This window comes from Bactrocera dorsalis, chromosome 3 (genome assembly GCF_023373825.1).
Source record: "Bactrocera dorsalis isolate Fly_Bdor chromosome 3, ASM2337382v1, whole genome shotgun sequence".
NCBI classification, from domain to species: domain Eukaryota; kingdom Metazoa; phylum Arthropoda; class Insecta; order Diptera; family Tephritidae; genus Bactrocera; species Bactrocera dorsalis.
Window position 1 is genome coordinate 85,824,228 of NC_064305.1, and position 19,661 is coordinate 85,843,888.

Below are 19,661 nucleotides of genomic sequence, written 5' to 3' on the forward strand. Positions count from 1 at the left end.
CAAATAATAATTTTTGAATTAAAAAACTTAAAACTTTTTTTTTTAATTTAATGTATTTTTTCCACAATTACATATTTCTTTAATTTTTTTAAAATTATTTCTTTTCAAAATTTCTGTTATGTTTATTTAGTTCTGTTATATTAACAATTTTAAACGTATTTTAATGCAACTAATGGAATTTTTTTACTGACAGTTTAAATTAATAAACTTCTTTTATATAAATTTCCGAAAAATTAATTTTTCAATAATTAAATCAAATTTAAAAGAATACACTAATTAATTCAAATTTAATTAAATTAAATATTTAAAAAAATTGTCAAAAAAAAAAAAATATAAAAAAATATTAAAAAAACAATTAAAAATATATTAATAAAAAAATATTTTTAAAAAAATTTTACAAATATTTTTCGCGAACATATTTTTTTTAAATTAAAAAATTTTTGCAATTAATTTTTTATTTTATTTTAATTAATTTTTTCCACTTATTTTTGCTTCAGATAAATTTCGTTTTTTTCCACTGAATCAAATTTATTTTTTTCTCTTTTCTTCTGTTTGATCACAAATGAGCCACCAAATTCGCATGCGAATCAACAAGGACAAGAATGAAATCTCCTTTGTGATTTTCCCAAACACTTAACTGTATTTCACACAAATTGCAGTGCTTTTAAGGCTTCATATGACATGAGTGCCGTAGCCATTGTAACAAGGAGCACATATTTATAACTTATCAACATACAGATTTTTCATTACATTTGTCGCTGCTTTCTAAGCGTAAAGTGAAAACTTCTTGCTTCAACGGTTACCACAAGCCAAGCACATTCGGCTCCTTCGACCGTTTCACACCGCACACACGCAATTGCACATGCCGTCGCTCATACGCCGTGTCGACTTAAACACTTGTTGCCACAACAGTTCACCAAGCAAGCCACATACATGTACTAGTATGTTAGTGTGGGTGCGTGCGTGCCTATGTGTTTGTGATATTTAAAGTCAACAAATTATATGCGAGTATTTCATTATTATTCCTCGCCAACTCCATGTCGACTCATACACTTTCGAAATCACTGCACGCACACACACACACGGCTTTGCAAATAAATATGTATGAGTGTGTATGTGTCCATTTATAACTTTACCGCCAATATATTCCCAGTTTTGTACGCGTATCGCACTGTTGCCACTGCTGCCGTCCAAAGAGTCAAGATACAAATGAGCCGCGAACGCGTCCTGTCGTCGCTTTTATATGCCAGCGGCACTTGGTCGCACGGTCTGCACACACAAGCACACATATGCAAACTTAAGCGAATGTTTTTTCTTTCGTTTGTCGGCTGCTCACACATATTTCTGCGCATCCTTTCGCTTTCTTATGCGGCGCACTGCTAAATCGCTCATTTGTTGCTTTTCGTTTGAAAGTGTGTTTGGATGTATGTATGTATGTATATGCGTGGGTGTGTGCGTGTGGCGGCAAGCAGCATGCGACAGTTTGCAAACACGCTCCTGCTCATATGTATATAGTAAGGGATTTACATAAATACACACAGCCAAGGCAATAACAATTATGCAAAGGAGCAGTGGCATTAGTGACAACAAAAATAAAAGCAACAACAATGCCACCGTTTATTACTACGTTTCCGTTATTTGCCCTGCAGTGCTTGACTCGCTGACTTCGCGAGATAACTTTAACACTAAATCGTAGATTTCAGTTGTAATGAATGGATCGGTGTTTCGGATGTGATGTGATGGACTTGAATTTCAGTTTATTGAAATTTTGAATAATACTAGTTTTTATACCTTCAACATCGTGAGACCCAGCATTCATTATTGAATAATATTCGACCGAATAGACCACACCAGCATGAAATGAAGAAAATATAGCAGCCTTTAGTGTCCACGAAGACCATGGAGAGTCGATTCGACGCCTTTCGCAGCAACCCGGACTGACGTAGGGAACGACTTGCCGCATTTTATGTCCAGATTTTAAATTGAAAGCGTACAAAATACAGCTTGTGAAAGAACTGAAACTGCACGACCTTCCCAAGCAACATCGCTTCGCTTTATGGGTTTGTCAAAAGTTCCAAGAATATCCGATGTTTTCAAAGCAAATTTTGTTCAGCGATGAGACTCATTTCTGGCTCAATGGATATGTAAAAAAACAAAATTGCCGCATTTCTGGGCCGGTGGAATCATCAGTCCATATTTCTTCAAAAATGATGCCGATGAGACCGTAACCGTCCGTGGCGGCCGTTATTGCTCGTATCCGACTATTTGATGTCTGAAATTGAAGCTCTTGATCTCGGCGACATTTGGTTTAAACAAGACGGCGCCTCTTTCTACCCTTCCCATCAATCGCTAGAGAGAACTCTTCGGTGTGCAGATCTCCATATAAATTTATCTGATCGGACCACTATAGCACTACTGTGAAGGGTATATGTATCTTCGATGAAGCCGAAGTTAACACATTTAAATTTTTTCTGTTTTTAGTTTTAAAAGATTCTTCTTTTCGGCACCAAGTGAAGCCAGCTCCTTCTTTGCCTGATATTTCCAACGGAGAGCAGAGGATCCGCCTCCACTGCTTTTACTGGCGGGTATCGCATCGAATACTTTCTTAAGTGTACTCAGCCAAGCGGTCAACATGACCCAGCTCTGTAGCTCGTATCAATTTCACCAGCAATAGACTGAGGAGTCATACGTTAGGGAGTCCCCCTGTCTGAAATCTAGTTTGGTATCGAACGTTTCGTATCAATATCTTCATATATAGTACACATTTGTCGTTATTCCGAGAATAAGTTGTCAATTAAACCTTTAGAGAATCCTTACAAATTGCTTTATCTTCTTCTTCTTTATTATCATTCACCGATAAAAAATATTAGATCGCCGAAATAATAGCACTTTGTCGTGTAAAATCCGGGTCAATTCGGATATTGTAGATCCGAATGTTGAAGATTATGTGAGAGCCCTACTCATAAAATCGTTTTTTTTGTCTTTGCATAAAACGTACATTTGTATGTTTGATATTATCAAAAAAATTTAAGTTGATCCGGCAAATGGTGTCGGAGATATGAGCATATCTGTAAGGATTAGTGCAATCGGTTCGCGTTTTTCCCTAAACGCTGATTTCAGAGCCCTTGGAGAAAATTTTTCAAAAACATCTGCACCGTTCGACTTGAAATTTTTACACGACCTAAAATGCATATATTTGTCAGGTGATAGTTGATGGAATTTGATTTTTGGCAACGATTTCGATTTTTAAGCCATTCTTTCACGAAAATAAGTTTTTTGGAAAACTTTCATTCAAATTGCACAAAAGTCAAAATGTTGACCAGCTCTTCCATAATTACCTGTATTCATCTATAACTAAAATAATTTTTTATTTTTCCATTTAAAATAACTTTAAGAAGAAAACTCTTCCTTACCGCCAAACAACTTTTTCCGAAGGTACTTCTGAAGATCGACAATGAGATCAAGGAATCAAAGAAATCTTTCAAAGTTAATTATCAAGCTGCAGTTCTATAACTGCAGTTATTTTTTTATATCTATAAAATAAAATGCCTCTTTGCCCATTCTGTCTTGTAAGTAAAATTATGTTTTTTCTTTAAGAACGCTAAATAGCATTGAAAAAGAGTGCAAATATCATCAGCCCCAAAATCATGCCCATGACTATTCTTCTCGTTACATCAACCCACACACACACATGCTTACACAATCATCAGCTGTGCAATTATAGATTTATACTATTAAATACGCTCAATTAGATTTGCTGAAAACAATTAACATGTCACTTACTCCATCATTAAAGACCTTAGTGCAAAAAAAACACAAACACATGCGCAAAACGATTACGAGAAACTTTCGCTCCAAGGCAAATACAAATATGGACACACATTGCACTAATACATGCGAGCGCACACATCGATATTCATTGACAATGGTTAGCAAGCACAAGTGTTTCTTCAGGCCTTAATTCATTAATTCGTTTCGTGTTTACTCAACCATTTTGGCGCGAAAGTCTACCATAGAAGTGTTTGAGCATACTGTTTTGTTGCCACCAACACGCTTTGCAAACACACACGCACGCACTTTGTTAGTCAAAATTTTAAACAGAGAAGATGAACCCTTGTGGGAAAGTACGAAACATAGACTGTTCAGAATATAAAGATTGTTTTTGAAAATAAAATATGAATTATTAATGTAAATGTCAAAATTTAAGTCTTAAATGAATTAACAATTATTTTAGATGGCTTCCATAATTTGATATTTTTAAGAATATCTGCAAACGTCGGCAGCGTATGGACTCATTTTCTTTTTATGCCACTTATCGACTTCAAACCCGCGGTAGTTGGCACTTTGGATGCAGCTTTCTTCGCCTCTTCTATTGCCATTATCATACGCCGTGGTTCGGTTAAAAACCAAATCAATAACAATTGACTGTAGCGCCAAAGTTTGTCTTTTTCCTATTAGAGCTAAAGAGCAACGTAAAGAGATTTAAGAGCTGTCATTTCATCCATCAAAAACATCGGTTTGGTGCGGTTTGTGAGCCGGTGGTATCACCGGTCCATTTGTCTTCAAAAATGATGCCAGTGAGAACGTAACCGTCATTGGCGGCCGTTATCGTGCATAACCGACTATTTAATGCCTGAAATTGAAGCTCGTGATATCGGCGACATTTAGTTTCAACAAGACGGCGCCACTTCCCACACATCGCATCAATCGCTGGATTCATTGAGAGAATACTTCGCTGTGCAGATCTCTATATAAATTGACCTCATCGGATCACTATCGAATATCACCACCTATAAGAAATGTGCCTGTGAAGGGGATATCTTCGGTGAGGAAAAATTTAATGCTTCCTTTCATGTTTATTTTTTTTCTTTCCGCCATCAGCTGTACAGTATAGAAGATGTATATTTTTTCTTTACAACAGCTCGTACCAATTTCACCTGCAATGGACTAAAGTCACAATTTGCGTTTGATGGTGAAGCCGCCCAAAAAGCAACAGTATCTCGATCAAAATACGCTGCAGGTGCAAAAGTTAGACAAACTGCTGACGCTGGTACGTGAATTTCCAAACGATATGATAGTGCCCGATGCACCCACCACGACGAAGAGCTAGAAGTCGTCGTGTCGCGTACTGAGACTTCTTACGAGTATATATGTATGTACGTAACTGTAATATATTTTTGTAATCTATAAACAAATATTGTTTTTAATTTTTTTTTGCTGAGCCGAGGCGCATTATTTCAGTAAAACTTTTGTGAATAAATGTATAAAAAAATCTATTATAATCTGCGCCGAAAATAAGTGAGAAATGCCGATATTTTATTAATCAAATATTTTATTGTAATGAAATAGTCTGTGTTTGTGTAAATTTTAGAGTATTTTAGAGGCGAGCGTTACAGTTTTACACCGAAAATGTCTATATTTGCATAAATTATTTTATTTTTATTGAGCTATTTTATCTATTTATATGAATGTGTATAAATATATAGGTATATATAAACAATAGACGTATATGTAAGTGTATTTGTATATATTATATATACTAAGGATATATATTAGCGAATGTCATTTTATTTATCCCATTTGTTGTATTTATGTTTAATTATGTAGTCGTTGCATTGAGCCCTCCAAAATATAATGTATGGTGTATAGTATGTATGTGTGCAGTTGGGTGTCCGCTATTTCTCAAGTAGATTTTTATTTGCATGCGCCTCGGAAGTTACAGTTTTAGCCCTAAAAATGATCCAAAATAAACATTATATTTATTCTCAACTTAAATAGTGTCTAAATCATTATTCTTTTCCCCATCTACTGGTAGTCGAAAAAGTCTTTTCGTAGTTTGTCAATAGATGTCGTTGCAGTCGTATATCTCCAGTGCTACCAATCACATTGTGTCATACCATATAGTGTTGGAAAGGTGAGGTTTCAAGCTTCATTATACCAAAAAAAAAATAAAAGCAGAGAAGTTGAACAAAATTTGTGAAAATAATAAAGAAATTCGCTATATTTTGAAATTTTTGTATAAAAAATGGAAGAATGCCACACAAGCCACCAATGAAATTTATGAAGTTTACGGAGACGATGCTGTATCAGTTCGTGTAGCACAACAATGGTTCGCTCGCCCCCGTCCTGGACATTTCGAAACTTCAATTTACACTGATAAGTCGAGCAAAATGATCCATATTTCTTTATTGATTTATTGGCATAAAAATAAAAAAATAAGTTGAAGTTTGATTAGAAATACGAAAAGAATTTTTCGGCTACCGAATATTTATCACATAGGTAACAACTAGGTTAACTTTTGTATTTATTTCAATAATCTTAAATATTCGAAGAGCTCACTTGCACATCAGATAAACGACCAGGAAGGAAAAGCCAAGGAAAATTGCGAATGCAAATGTTCCATACATAATGATTAACTCTATGTAAATAAGAGATATATATTACATAATGTTGTAAGTAGTATTGGATCTCGAGAAAAACTCACCATTGCCATGACATTCCGGCGCGTTGCCTAAAAAGCCACAGCGTGGCACATCCGGTGGTGGACCTTCACGTCCACCAGGCCAGTGTATCTTCTTCCCTGCCACGGCTGAATATTCGCTATTTGAATAGAGGTATCAATAAAGTTTACTGTTCCGAAAAGCTTTCACTCTGACAACTTACCGATGAAGTCCATAATAATGTGCCACCACCTCAAATTTGCCATTTATCGGATCTAAATCGGATATGGAGTAATCAGCATCACGATCACCGTTATCATCTATGCGTACATGACCAGTTATGCCATGAAAACTACGATTCCACATGCGTCGTGTTATAGCCATGCCATCACGTAGATCGCCGCCCTCATTCAGGGTTTCATTAAAGGCCATGCCAAGCAAGTAAACGCCATCGTAAAATGCGCCGATGAAAAAGTTCACCTAATAATTTGCAAAAGAAATAGAGATTTAGCTTTGAAATATGCCTTGATAGACATGTCTTAAGTCCATAAAAAGCGCACCTCTTCGCCATCGCTGAAGGAATAGTTGTAAGCTTTGGCCATAACACGCACTTTATCAGCGAAGCCTTGATACTCCGGATTGGTAGGTTGCAACAGCGAAACACGTAACAACGCTTCGTAGGCCTTTCGTGCATGGCTATCGAACGCATCGCCCGCTTCCCAGTCGTGATCATCCCAATAGGAACTCTGTGGCATAACGATCATATAGTCATTTCAATTTATGTAAAGTGCTGTATAAGCTTTAGTGCGTGCTTAAGGCGTAATCTCATTAATTACCTGAAATATTTCGACATCTAAAAAGACCCAATCGCCATTCGTCATGCCCAGCGTATAAGCGGCAAGCATAAATTTACGAACTAACTCGCCACGCAAGGATAAAATGACCACTGAAATTAATAAAACAAAAAAGAATAAATACAACTCAGTCTCTAAATTGAGAAGGTGCCACAGCCCAGCTGGCTTGTCCTCGTAAAAGTAAAGACTGACATTACCGTCGAGAGGTGAAGAGGGAAGTGAGACCCACATGCAGACAAAAAAAGAAAGAGGGCGAAATCCGTCAGTATGAAGAGCTTGTGAAGCTGACCGACAGGGGCAATGCTCGAAAATTGTATGAAAAAATAAGGCGACTAACGGAAGGTTTCAAGACCAAAGCATACTTTTGTAAGCCTCAAAGTGGTCATCTAGTGGCTGATGTTCAGAGCATACTGAAGTTATCGAGGTAGTACTTCTCCAGCCTGCTGAATGGCAGGGAAAGTGTAATGTCTAGAAATGCCGGACCCAATTCCCCGATGGATTATCGGGCGAACTATTCAAATACGGTGATCGAATGAAAGCATGCCCGATGATTGAAACCTAAGTGTACTCAGCCCAATCCACAAAAATGAGACCCCACAATCTGCGCCAATTACCGTGAGATAAGTCCCCCAAATATCGCATATAAGGTTTTATCGAGCGCAGTGTGTTAAAGACAGACACAATCAACAAACTGATTGGACCTTATCAAGATGGCTTACATCCTGGAAATTCTACATTTGACCAGAATCTCACTAAGCGCCAAACCTTGGAAATACCCGTGAAAGAAAGATCGATACACACCACCTCTTCATCGCTTTTGAAGCGCTTGGATCCCGCAAAGCTAATACGGTTGTTTAAGCTGACGTTGAGCAACACCAAAAGCTCCTTCTTCAATCTATTGCTGTAGAAAATAATATGAGCTGCGGAGCTAAATAGAGAAGGTACAAGCCTCAACAACCGCGCCGTTAGTTCTGCTTTCACCAGACTGGATAAGTAAGAGAGGCTTATGGGACTCGACGGAATATCATCAAACAAACAGTCGTAGCATTCGTGACTTGGCTTACACGTCATAACTTTGCATCAACACCAACAATAATTTCAGCTTTGAAATCCAACGCCGAACCACTTTTGCCAAAAGGTGCTACTTTGGGTTGAGTGGGTAATCGAAAAAGTTGTAAGAAGAAGAAGTCCATTCGCGCTGTCTTTCGACAAACATAAAAGGTTTGTTAATAGTTTTCGCCTCTCGGCAAATAATGACAAATCTATGACCGTATTTTTCAAAACTCAAACAATTCATATAAATAGTTTGACCACTTACCTCTTGCATACATGCTCGCATCCTTCAAGTAATTCTCATACGGTTCTTGTTCATTGCCATTTAACTCACGTACAAAACTAAGTAGACCCTCTTGCCGTAGTCCATACTCCAAATTCTTGCCTACAGTTAGGGAGAAAAGGTCCGAACGGTCGATGATCAATGCCACATGTTTCCACTTAAATTGCCGAAAAATACTGGCAAACACCAATTTAAGACGACACTGGCAATATGACATGCGCGTAAGTGTGGGATATTTACTCTTGTCCTGCAATTTGAATACAAAAAGATAATATTATTATAGTTTAGGAATTTTTTTAAAAGCTGTATGTGACTGTATATTTATTATGATAACCAATGTAATATTTTATTACTTTGAGGATAACCTAAATTCTCTACGTCGCTTGTCTTGTTTTTAGTATCTGACCTTTTCAGACAGATCCCCTCTTTTTCATATTTGTTTAAAGAATATTAAAAGTCAACTAAACGGTATTAGATGAGATAATTTGCCAAGTGATTGCTTAACATAAAAAAAAGAATGTAGTGGTGAAATTATTATATTTCTTTTTATTGCTTTTTTCTTCGCAGTTCCGGTGCTCTTGATAGCCTATACGAAACTACACGATGCAAAAGATTATTAGACATTTCGAAAGTATTGTAATTGCTTCCATTACCAAAAAGGAGCTATAGAAGAACTCTTTACTTTTATGGAAACAATCAAACTCTGTATGAAGAATCTCCCTCTATCAAATAAATGCTATTTTGTTTTGCTCAATCTAAATTCGAATTTTGTTGTTGACAGACACCGTTTCGAACATCTCGAGATTTTTATGTATACCAGGAATCAGTATAAATTTGGAAATATTGTTTTTTAAATCTAGCGCAGTCCGTTTTTGTAAAAAAATGTTGATCTAAATGGAATAGGTACTTATGAAGGTTCTTTTCATAAGGTCTTTCATAAATAGTGAAAAGTTTGTATTTGTCAAAAGAAATATGTGTGCAATGTTCTCTGAAAAGTGGGATAGAATCTCAGGCTCATATGTTGGAAGCATCTTTAATTGCTTCAGTAATGTGGCATACAGTTCTCTCATCAGACCCGTACTAACTCTAAATCAAGTTGAATTCTAACACTGTATGAAAGGCCGATCTGAAACCATAAGTACCCATGTTTGCGTATAATTTTAATGCGAACTTAAAACAATTTTACATATTCACGTATTTTAATACAAGTATTTATTATCGCTTTTGGAAAAGGCTCCTGAGCCAATACAAGAATGCCAAAAATTAATTAAATTTTTTTGTACACTTTTTAAAAGCTTCGGTTGGGGTGGCCTTCAGTTTTGGTTTTTCGGTTTCGGTCAAATTTTGAAGCGGCATTCGATTGTTTCTTGGTTGAATGGTTTAGATTGTTGAATGGCTTTGGCATCTTATATATAAACCCACGCCTCGTCACCACAGGAACTTGAAAAAAGGTTGTACCAATTTAGGAAGAATTTTTTATCGTTTCGGTTAGCGCGTCCCGTTTGAATATGATCAGATGGTATTTTTAAAAGTTTAACATAAATATTAAATCGATTTTTGTAAGCATACACATATTTCATTAAAAGCAAGACAACAGATGGTCCTTCATATGTAGAAACCCATTATGGAAGCAATGAGTATTGCACAAAGTCAGTCTGGATTTTTTTTGAAACCACAGATTTTGAGTTTTAGTTAGAAGTTGGAAAAATATGAAATTACCACCAATAGTTTGAGTTATAATATCCTATAGGACGGAGCTGGAAATAATGGACGCACTTTAGCCTAACCTTATGTACATATATATATTGTGACTTCAGTTTTTATTTAAAAATTTATTTCCTTTATACTAAATTCTCATACAAAATGTGAATATATTAAATCTTAAAGCACTGTCAGCTCTAGCATCAGTTAATTTTTTTTTCTTCCTTTATTGGAATGACTTTTGGCTGCTTAAATGTCGTGTCTGGCATAATCACAGTAATCGTGCGTCTTCTCACTTATTGTCGACACAAATGACCTGTTGATGCTGCTTCAGGCACTCGCATACAAATACAATGAAATGAAAGCAGAATAAATTACAGCTTAATTGTTGCAAAGAAGCAAAGCGTTACAAAAGACTCCCTTGCAAATACAACTTCAAATACATGAGTACGAATATGTAAGTATGTATATATATATAGATATATACTCCCGCTTGCGTGTCGTTTTTATGCTGCAACTTTGCATCATCTTTCTTCTTTAAACGAGTGCCTCTCTTACCTTACCGCAGCGCCTAACGCTACTTGAGTCAGTGTACTTATAATGAAACTGCAAAAAGTTAATTAATTAAAAAATACTTAAGTACTCAGTCTAACCGCTGTATAAGGTAAATTAGTTAATTCCGACAGGCCGCAAAGCCAACGCTTCGTCCACTTGGAAGACAGGAAATTACCGCCGCAAGTTGGCTATAAGTGAACTTAGGCAGAAAGTGTCACTACGCAGGCAACATAACAACAACAAAAAGAGAAAGTGAGTGTACATGGGTGTATACTGGTTGTTGGTATGTGTTATCTACTTTTTTTGCAACTCTTCAATCACACGTGCGCAAATGTAAAACTAACGGTTTGCCGCTACTAATTTCAAGTGCGGCTCAAACAAATTCCAAAAGCCCAACAACAAATAGTTTGCTGAATTTTTTCTGCTTATCTCTTCCTCATTTCCTCTTACTTTCTTTCTTTTTTTTCTACTTCTTTTGCCTTTTATTTCATACAAATTGCAAAATGTCAATGTCAACGGAGTTATAGGGGGTGGCCTTCCAAGTTGGTGCGGCGGTAAGTTTGTTGTAGCGCTCGCAGCTGGCTGGCTGACTTCTGCTGACTGACACTGACCATGGCAATGACAGCGCTTGCCTTTAGATTACCACAAATAGCGGTTGCCGCAGCATGTGCCAGCGCTTACCGCTGGGAATTCGCTGCTAGCGGAGTTGAAATAAAAATCAAAGGCGATTAATGAATTCTACTGGAATACAACACATACAGCACATACGCATACATACATACAAATATCATTAAGTGCGCATATATTGGTGTGGGATACGCTTTTATTATGTATGTGTATGTGTGCGATATTCCCAAGAAATTTAATGTGGCTGAGGTCGCTACACAGAAATTATTTTAGAAAGGCATAATTATTCCGGAAACTGAAAATTTGAGAAAAATTTAAACATGTGTTCTTTGTACTTGAATCTTGGCGATATTTAAGGCGGTGATCTGATATTATTTAACCCTTTCGTAAAGAGTTATTCACCACCGAATCCATTAATAAAATTATTGAAAATTATATCCCGAGGTGATAATGCATCATATCCATCTGATAAAATTTAAACCGGACTAACAAAAAAATAAGTTTTAAGTACAGCACATGATCTTCAATTCATTCAGCGATTTTTGTTTTTATTTTGAAGCGCCATTCATTAGATTTTTTTCCACTTTCGACGTCATATTCGCACGTTTCGTCATTAGTAATGACGATTTTGTTGAATGTACGGTCCTTAACTACGTTGTCAAGCGTCTCTTTTGTGGCCTCTGCTCAAAAAGAGTTTTCGCCAGAGACTCAGGTCCTGTAAATGAATCTTTATCTGAGCAAGTTCTTCAAATTAACGCAAAAATCGTTAAATCGACGATCAATTATGTGAGTAATACTGCGTGTTTTATATTTATTTGTATTTTATATGCCAAGCTTGCCTCATACACGAGTGCAGCGCCTTTATATTATACATACAGATTTATAAGCACGTCTACTCACATTTGTTTGCATAGAAGAATCATATTACCTACGTGCATTGCGTACTATTATGCAAACTATAGCTACAGGGTGATTGAAAAATCATGAGAACTTTATAGAAATGCAGGAAACATTACTATTTTTTATACAATTATACTTCTAAATAAAATTTTGGCACAAGTCTTCTGTGTAGACTTAGGTATTCATGCTGGATTTTCCACTATTTCTTATACATATGTGGTTCTTTTCAATCATTAGTGGGCAGATATAAAACTTTCCTAAATTTATTTTAACTTTGAATATGAAAAGTCCTAAACAAAAATTAAAAAAATGGACATATATTCTCAAAATATTGGCATAACTTGTTTCAAATAAATAAATTAATAATAAATTTTAATATTTAATATAAATTTTAATATTTAATATAAATTTTAATAATTTATAATGTTAATTACACTTCATAACATACCGTGCTCTCATTTTTCCATTTATGAATTTTTCCTAATATGCCAGATGTGACCGTTAGCTCATCATCAGAAGGTGGCTGTGTGCGAAATTATGCATGAAAATATTTTTAATTATTTATAAACAAAATTTTTTTTACTATGAGTGATAGATGCGTACTCAATGTTAAGCTAAACAAAATATAAAAAATAATAGAAAATAAATATTATATATATATAACAAAAAATATTAAAAATAAATTAAAAAATAATTTTTTAATATTTAATAATGATAAGAACAGTTTTCGTGGTTAAATTACCGAGTACCGAACTCTAAAAAAAATGTTGAAAAAAATATATAAAATTTTCAAATAAGTATAATTTCATAATAAAAGTTGTGAAAAAAATCCTGCTGACACCAGTATTGCATGTCTGTCGTGCAAGATTTATATGTATTTGTATTTTATTATATATTCTACTTAGTTGCCATATTATTTTTAGATTATCATAATTTTCGCGGAAAATAGTCTGTTTTATAAAGCTATTTTTTATTTGGCTTTTTTTAAATAATTATGTTTTTAATAGTTTTTTAACAATTATATTGCTTAAAATTTATTCTCCATTAATTTAATGACATTTATTGCATTTTCGTTGTATCTAAAGGTATACATATTTGATCATGCAGCATACAGTGCGTATGAGTAACATTTGAGTTACTTGCTTGCTTTCGGTAATCAGAAATTATGTTATGGTTTTTAATACTTATTATTATAACCAACTAAAAAAATTTGTTATGTCGTTATATATGTAAGTAACCAAATAAAATTTTATATTTTCAAATTCAAAGATCTATTGATAGTTGTAGCTCACCTGATCACCCATACCGGTAATGATCGGAGAATTCCAATAGGCAGCTAGACGTGCCACCGGCTCCAAAGCAAATGCACAAGCAGGTCCAATAAAAGCTATGACGTCGTCCTTAAAATGCATGTCAGCAGCCAAACCAGGTGCCTTTGCACCGGAACAGGAAGGGTAACTGAAGGGGAGAGAAAATATGCATTAAAGGCAAATAGTATATATTTGCACATAGTGCCTAGATAGAACATAGAAACTGGATATTAGTAATAAAATATTATATATGATATTTTTTCATTTAAGCATTTACCCGCACTTACTGAAAATCATAATCCAAATCAGTACTTTTTGACAATAAAAAAATTCGACAAAATAAAAAATATTTTCTATTTCAATTTCCTTAAAATCCCTCCTTTACATATTTTTGCAGTCTTTTGTGCACCCCATCAAGTCAAAGCACTCATTAAAACCCAATTATCGGAACTGATCTGCAACTCTCTACTTTACTCTTGAAGGCCACATGTCGACAAACTATGCATTTCCAATTATAAAATCCGGCAATTGCGAAGGACTAAGCATGTCTCAGCGTAAGAAGGCAGCAAAGCAATTACAATGTAAATAAAACACTCCCCAATTGAGCGCTCAATATGCAACTGCAAATGGAAATACATAATTTGTAGTGAAATGCGCCACGGGGCGTATGAGTAACAATTGATTTGCGCTGCTTTATATGCATTCACATTCGGCGAATTGTTTGTTGGTATGTGGAGAAATTGACGGCAAGCTCACTCTGTATTAATTTCTTAAAGCGAGCGCCAATTAAAAGCGCTGCGCGTAAAATTTTATTGCTTTCTCACTTAAAATGTGTTTGTATATGTATGTGTGTGTTGCAGTGTTGGTGTTTTATAAGACTTGCACTCACCTTGCTTGCACTTTGCGCAATTTGATTTTATGCGGCTTCAAAAATTCCCTATTAATTACATCCAATGCCAAATCCACGGCGGGTCCACAGCGCTCCAGATCGAAGGGCGAATCTTTTATAAAAAAAGTTAATAAAAAATAAAACTTTTTATATTTATTTTATTAAAAAAAATTAATGTTAATTAAATTTTATTTTTTTTTAAATTAAATTATAATAATTAATTTTAATTTTAATTAGTCTTAATTAAAAATAATTTCGTAAAATTGTAGTACCAAATACCCGATTGAAAACTTAAAAAAAATTGTATTATTTTTAAATTTTTTTCAAATTAAATTTAATTAAATTTTTTTTTTAATTTGGATTAAAATTTAGATTGAAAAATTATATTTTCACATAAAAAAATTGATTAATTAAGAATTTAATTAATTAAAATTAAAAAAATTAAATTAATTGCAATTAAAAAAATTAAATTGATTAAAAAAATTAAATTTTTTATATAAAACTCGGAATTCACAATTAATTTTTAATCCTTTTTTCCCCTGCCCTAGCAGCAACTCGCTAATGCATAGCTAGTATTAAACATATCACCATCTTACCAAGCAGTAGACTTATACAAATACATATGTATATACCATATGTGCATAAACTCCCCCCAAACCTACCCAGATGTGATGCCATCAACACGCCCACATTGTACACGCGCAAGCCGGTCAAATCGTACTCGATATTTTCGCGCTTCACCACATGACCTTGCCGGTCTTCGTACACATATCCACTGTCAGGGCCAAACGCCAACGCTGCCAATGTCGACGTCGGCATCGTCGACGCCACCACAGTTGCATTCGCTTGCGGATCGATCGCAAAGTCGATCGACATATCCAGCAAAGCCGTGTGATTCAGCTTGCGTGTGCTAACGGTTGTATGTGTTGTCGGGATTTTGCCTGTGGCGGGCGTCAATGTGCCTACGTGGTAGGCTAAGGTGTGCAGCGCGAACAGCAGGTAAGTGATGCTCATGGCAATAAAGGCGCTGGTGTGTGTGTTCAAATTGAATGCATGCATGGTGGAATAATCGCTGGCGTTGAGCAAGAGAGAGACAGGCTGGTGGCTTAGTTTGGGGTGCGTAGAGAGCGTCAAGCGGGGTCTGAGTTGTTTATGCGAGACTATGTTGCTGTATCTGCGGTATACAGTGGAAGGAGTGGTGTAGTGTTGCGCCACATTTGTGGCATCCACACGCGTGGCGAAGAGTAACGTTTATTGAAACTGTTATTTTGCTAGCTCTATCGTCCGTCGCTGTTTGCTTTGCAATTGTTAATTCACATATTTCTTGAGATAACCTGTGATCTGTTGTAGTCAGAGAAGGCAGAGAGAGAAAAAGAGTTAGTTTTCAGCTGATTCTTTGATTGAAACTTTCTAGATTTGATTAAAAAGGTGCAGTGGAAATGCGTTCAACATGTTGCTACAGAGTAAAATAATATTGTTCAGCTAACTGTTATATGTATCACCTAAAACTAATCTATATAGATAAAGGATTATATAGGCACTTTTGCGAACAACTTTTCCAGACCTCGAAACACTTTTCAGAAGCAATTTTTGGAATGGCCTTCAGTTCCTTCAGCGATTTTTTTTATTTTAGCTCTTCGATCGACTAAAAAAAGGGTTACAAGGAGCGGCAGTTTCAGTTTGGGGAACAAGAAAAAATCACTTGGTGCCAAATCTGGTGAATATGGTGACTTATCGATGGTATTCATAGCATTTTTGGCTTTAAATTCGATCATAATCGAGGATCAACGCGATGGTGCATTATCATCTTGTAAAATTCATGAATTGTTCTTTCACAATTCCGGCCGTTTTCGACGGACGTTCTCACACAAACACTTCAATACGGCCAAATAGAACTTCTTATTGACCGTATGTCCCTCAGGAATATATTCGTGATGAGTCAATTTGATTTTTGAGCGGGTTTGGCGTGGTTTTTATGCACTTTCCCAGCAGATAAATTCTCAGACCTTAGGTGATTGATATTTTTTCGAATTCTTTTATTTTTCCGGTGCATTGCTCTTAAATATAGTAATTTCATTTCATTGTATGTATTTTAGTTTTTTTTCCATCTTCCCCTTGTTATTTTTAATTATTACAATTTTTTTTGTTTTTTTTTTTTTTTTACTTTTGAAGACATCACCGAAAATCAAATCTTTCCACTTCTGACTAGGACACAACTCAATTACTTCTGCATTATTAAATTCAGCACTTTCAGCAGTAACTGTTTAACATAAAGCTTTTTGAATTAAATAGATCTGAAATTAATTCAGTATTAAAGTGTTTGCTGCGTTTACCGTTTCTAAAGCTTCAGCGCTGGCACTTTAATTAATTTTTCTTCGTGCTTTTTTTAGTTTTCTGTTTTTGGGCAGTTATTTAAAAGTTTTTTATTGAGTACTATTTATTAAGTATAAATAAAACTGATTGTTGATAGTTTGAAATATTTTTTTAGTTTAACTGATTTAGTTTTTCGTTTTTTGTTTTTTTTTCTGCTATATTTTGAAAAAATATAAAAAATAATAATTTAATATTACAAAAATAAATATTTTAATATTTTTGGTTTTTGTTTTATACTGAATTACGAAAAAATATAAAAAAATAAAAATAATTTAATTCACTATTTAAATTTTGTAAAATCCTTCTATCCAGCCTTCTAACTGTATATAACCCCTTAAATAAATGTTTATTATAGTTATAAATTTAATATTCTTTAATTTTCCAAAATTTTTGACCAAATGAAAAATTGTTTAATTTAAATATTTGTTTTTTTTAGATTATTAAATTAAGGTTTCTTTAAAATTTACTTTAATTGTTAAAAAAAGATAATTAAATTTTTATACAAATTTTTTTCAATAAATTTTTATTAATATAAAAAATCCTAAAAATATTTTCTTATTTTAATTTAGCTTTTTATATTTATTTTTAATCGAAAGAAATGTCTAAATATTTTTCGAAAATTTGAAAAAATTTTTAATTTAACAAAAAAAATATTGTCGAATTAATTTAAGGGTTTTATTTGAAATAAATTATAAATTATTAATGATAAATAAAAAATTAATAAATTAATAAATTTTTTAAATATTTTTGTTTTAGCTATTTAAATAATTTCTGATTTTTATTTTATAAGGCACATTCCACATTTTTTAAAATTTAAATGATTTTTAATTAATTAATTTAATTTTTTTTATGGTCAGATTAGTTTCAAATTAAACAATTAATTACTGATTTTTTGAAATTTTTTAAAATAATTTATTAATAAAATAAAAAAATTTCATTACTTAATTCAAATTTAATTAAATCAAATATTATTAAAAAAATTTAAGTAAATTGTTTCAATATTTTCCACAAATAAAAATTTTTGAATTAAGAAACTTAAGCTTTTTTTTTATTTAATTTATTTTTTCACAATTATTTCTTTAAATTTTTTTAAATTATTTCTTTTCAGAATATCTGTTATATTAACAGGCTTCTTTTATATAGATTTGCGAAAAATTAATTTTTCTATAATTAAATCAAATTTAAAAGAATACATTAATTAATTAAAATTTAATTAAATATTAAAAAAAATTATCAAAAAAATATTAAAAAAATAATTAAAAATATATTTATAAAAAAAAATTATATTTTTAAAAAAATTTTACAAATATTTTTTTTTTCATTTAAAAAATTTTGCAAATATTTTTTTATTTTATTTTAATTAATTTTTTCTACTTATTTTGGCTTCAAATAAATGTCGTTTTTTCCACTGAATCAAATTTCTTTTTTACTCTTTTGTTCTGTTTGAGCACAAAAGAGCCACCAAATCCGCATACGAATCAACAACGTCAAGAATGAAATCTCCTTTGTGATTTTCCCAAACACTTAACTGTATTTCACACAAATTGCAGTGCTTTTAAGGCTTCACATAACATGAGTGCCGTAGCCATTGTCAAAAGCAGCACATATTTATAGCTTATCTACATACAGATTTTTCATTACATTTTTCGCTGCTTTCTAACGTAAAGTGAAAACTTCTTGCTTCAACGGTTACCACAAGCCAAGCACATTTGGCTCCTTCGACCGTTTCACACCGCACAGACGCAATTGCACATGCCGTCGCTCATACGCCGTGTCGACTTAAACACTTGTTGCCACAACAGTTCACCAAGCAAGCCACATACATATGTACATATGTATGTATGTTAGTGTTGGTGCGTGCGTGCCTATGTGTTTATAATATTCAAAGTCAACAAATTATATGCGAGTATTTCATTATTATTCCTCGTCAACTCCATGTCGGCTCATACACGTTCGAAATCACCGCGCGCACACACACACACGGCTTTGCAAATAAATATGTATGTGTGTGTATGTGTCCATTTATCACTTTACCGCCAATATATTCCCAGTTGTGTACGCGTATCCGACTGTTGCCGCTGCTGCCGTCCAAAGAGTCAAGATACAAATGAGCCGCGAACGCGTTCTGTCGTCGCTTTTATATGCCAGCGGCACTTGGTCGCACGGTCTGCACACACACACATATATGCAAACTTAAGCGAATGTTTTTTCTTTCGTTTGTCGGCTACTCACACATATTTCTGCGCAGCCTTTCTTGTGCGGCGCGCTGGTAAGTGGCTTATTACACGCAGCAACTTTTGTCTCGGCAACTCTTGGTTTATAGGCGAGGGGGCGACGAGGAGAGGAGAATCGCGCCGAGTTTCCAGTGTTCAGCAACTCGCTTTGTGTTCTCATTCGTAGCAGTTCGCTGCGACGTTTTTCGGCATTCGTGTTCTTTCTTTCGTAGTACATAGTTGCATTTGAGTATATTTTTTGAAATTAATATTTTGAATATATTTAAAAAAATTAATATCATCTTTTGGCAAATAATTTGCAAATATGTATACAGATATACATAATATAATATAAATATTTTAGAAAATGGAGTATGACGAAAAAATCGAATTAATTAAAGATATTGTGAAATGTATGGAGAATGCCATACAAATTGATTCAGACGATAGTGAAAAGGGTGAT

The 19,661-nt window shown here is 33.9% G+C and overlaps 1 protein-coding gene across 4 annotated transcripts in view; it reads right to left on the reverse strand.

Moving 5' to 3' along the window:
- The window catches only part of LOC105230125 (atrial natriuretic peptide receptor 1), a 111,701-nt gene that overhangs the window by 91,263 nt on the left and 777 nt on the right, over positions 1–19,661 (reverse strand). For 2 of the 4 annotated variants that reach the window (XM_049453589.1, XM_049453588.1), the window contains exons 3-13: positions 15,275–15,953; positions 14,613–14,724; positions 13,706–13,871; positions 12,862–12,936; positions 8,613–8,877; positions 7,277–7,386; positions 7,001–7,186; positions 6,664–6,920; positions 6,485–6,600; positions 6,340–6,418; positions 5,643–5,730 (exon numbers count right to left, since the gene is read on the reverse strand). In XM_049453589.1, the coding sequence (XP_049309546.1) occupies positions 5,676–5,730; positions 6,340–6,418; positions 6,485–6,600; positions 6,664–6,920; positions 7,001–7,186; positions 7,277–7,386; positions 8,613–8,877; positions 12,862–12,936; positions 13,706–13,871; positions 14,613–14,724; positions 15,275–15,671 (1,818 nt within the window). In that variant the 5' untranslated portion in view covers positions 15,672–15,953 and the 3' untranslated portion in view covers positions 5,643–5,675. Of the gene's footprint in view, positions 1–5,418; positions 5,731–6,339; positions 6,419–6,484; positions 6,601–6,663; positions 6,921–7,000; positions 7,187–7,276; positions 7,387–8,612; positions 8,878–12,861; positions 12,937–13,705; positions 13,872–14,612; positions 14,725–15,274; positions 15,954–19,661 lie in introns of those variants that run through there. The other 2 variants (XM_049453587.1, XM_049453586.1) reach the window with 2 other exon arrangements.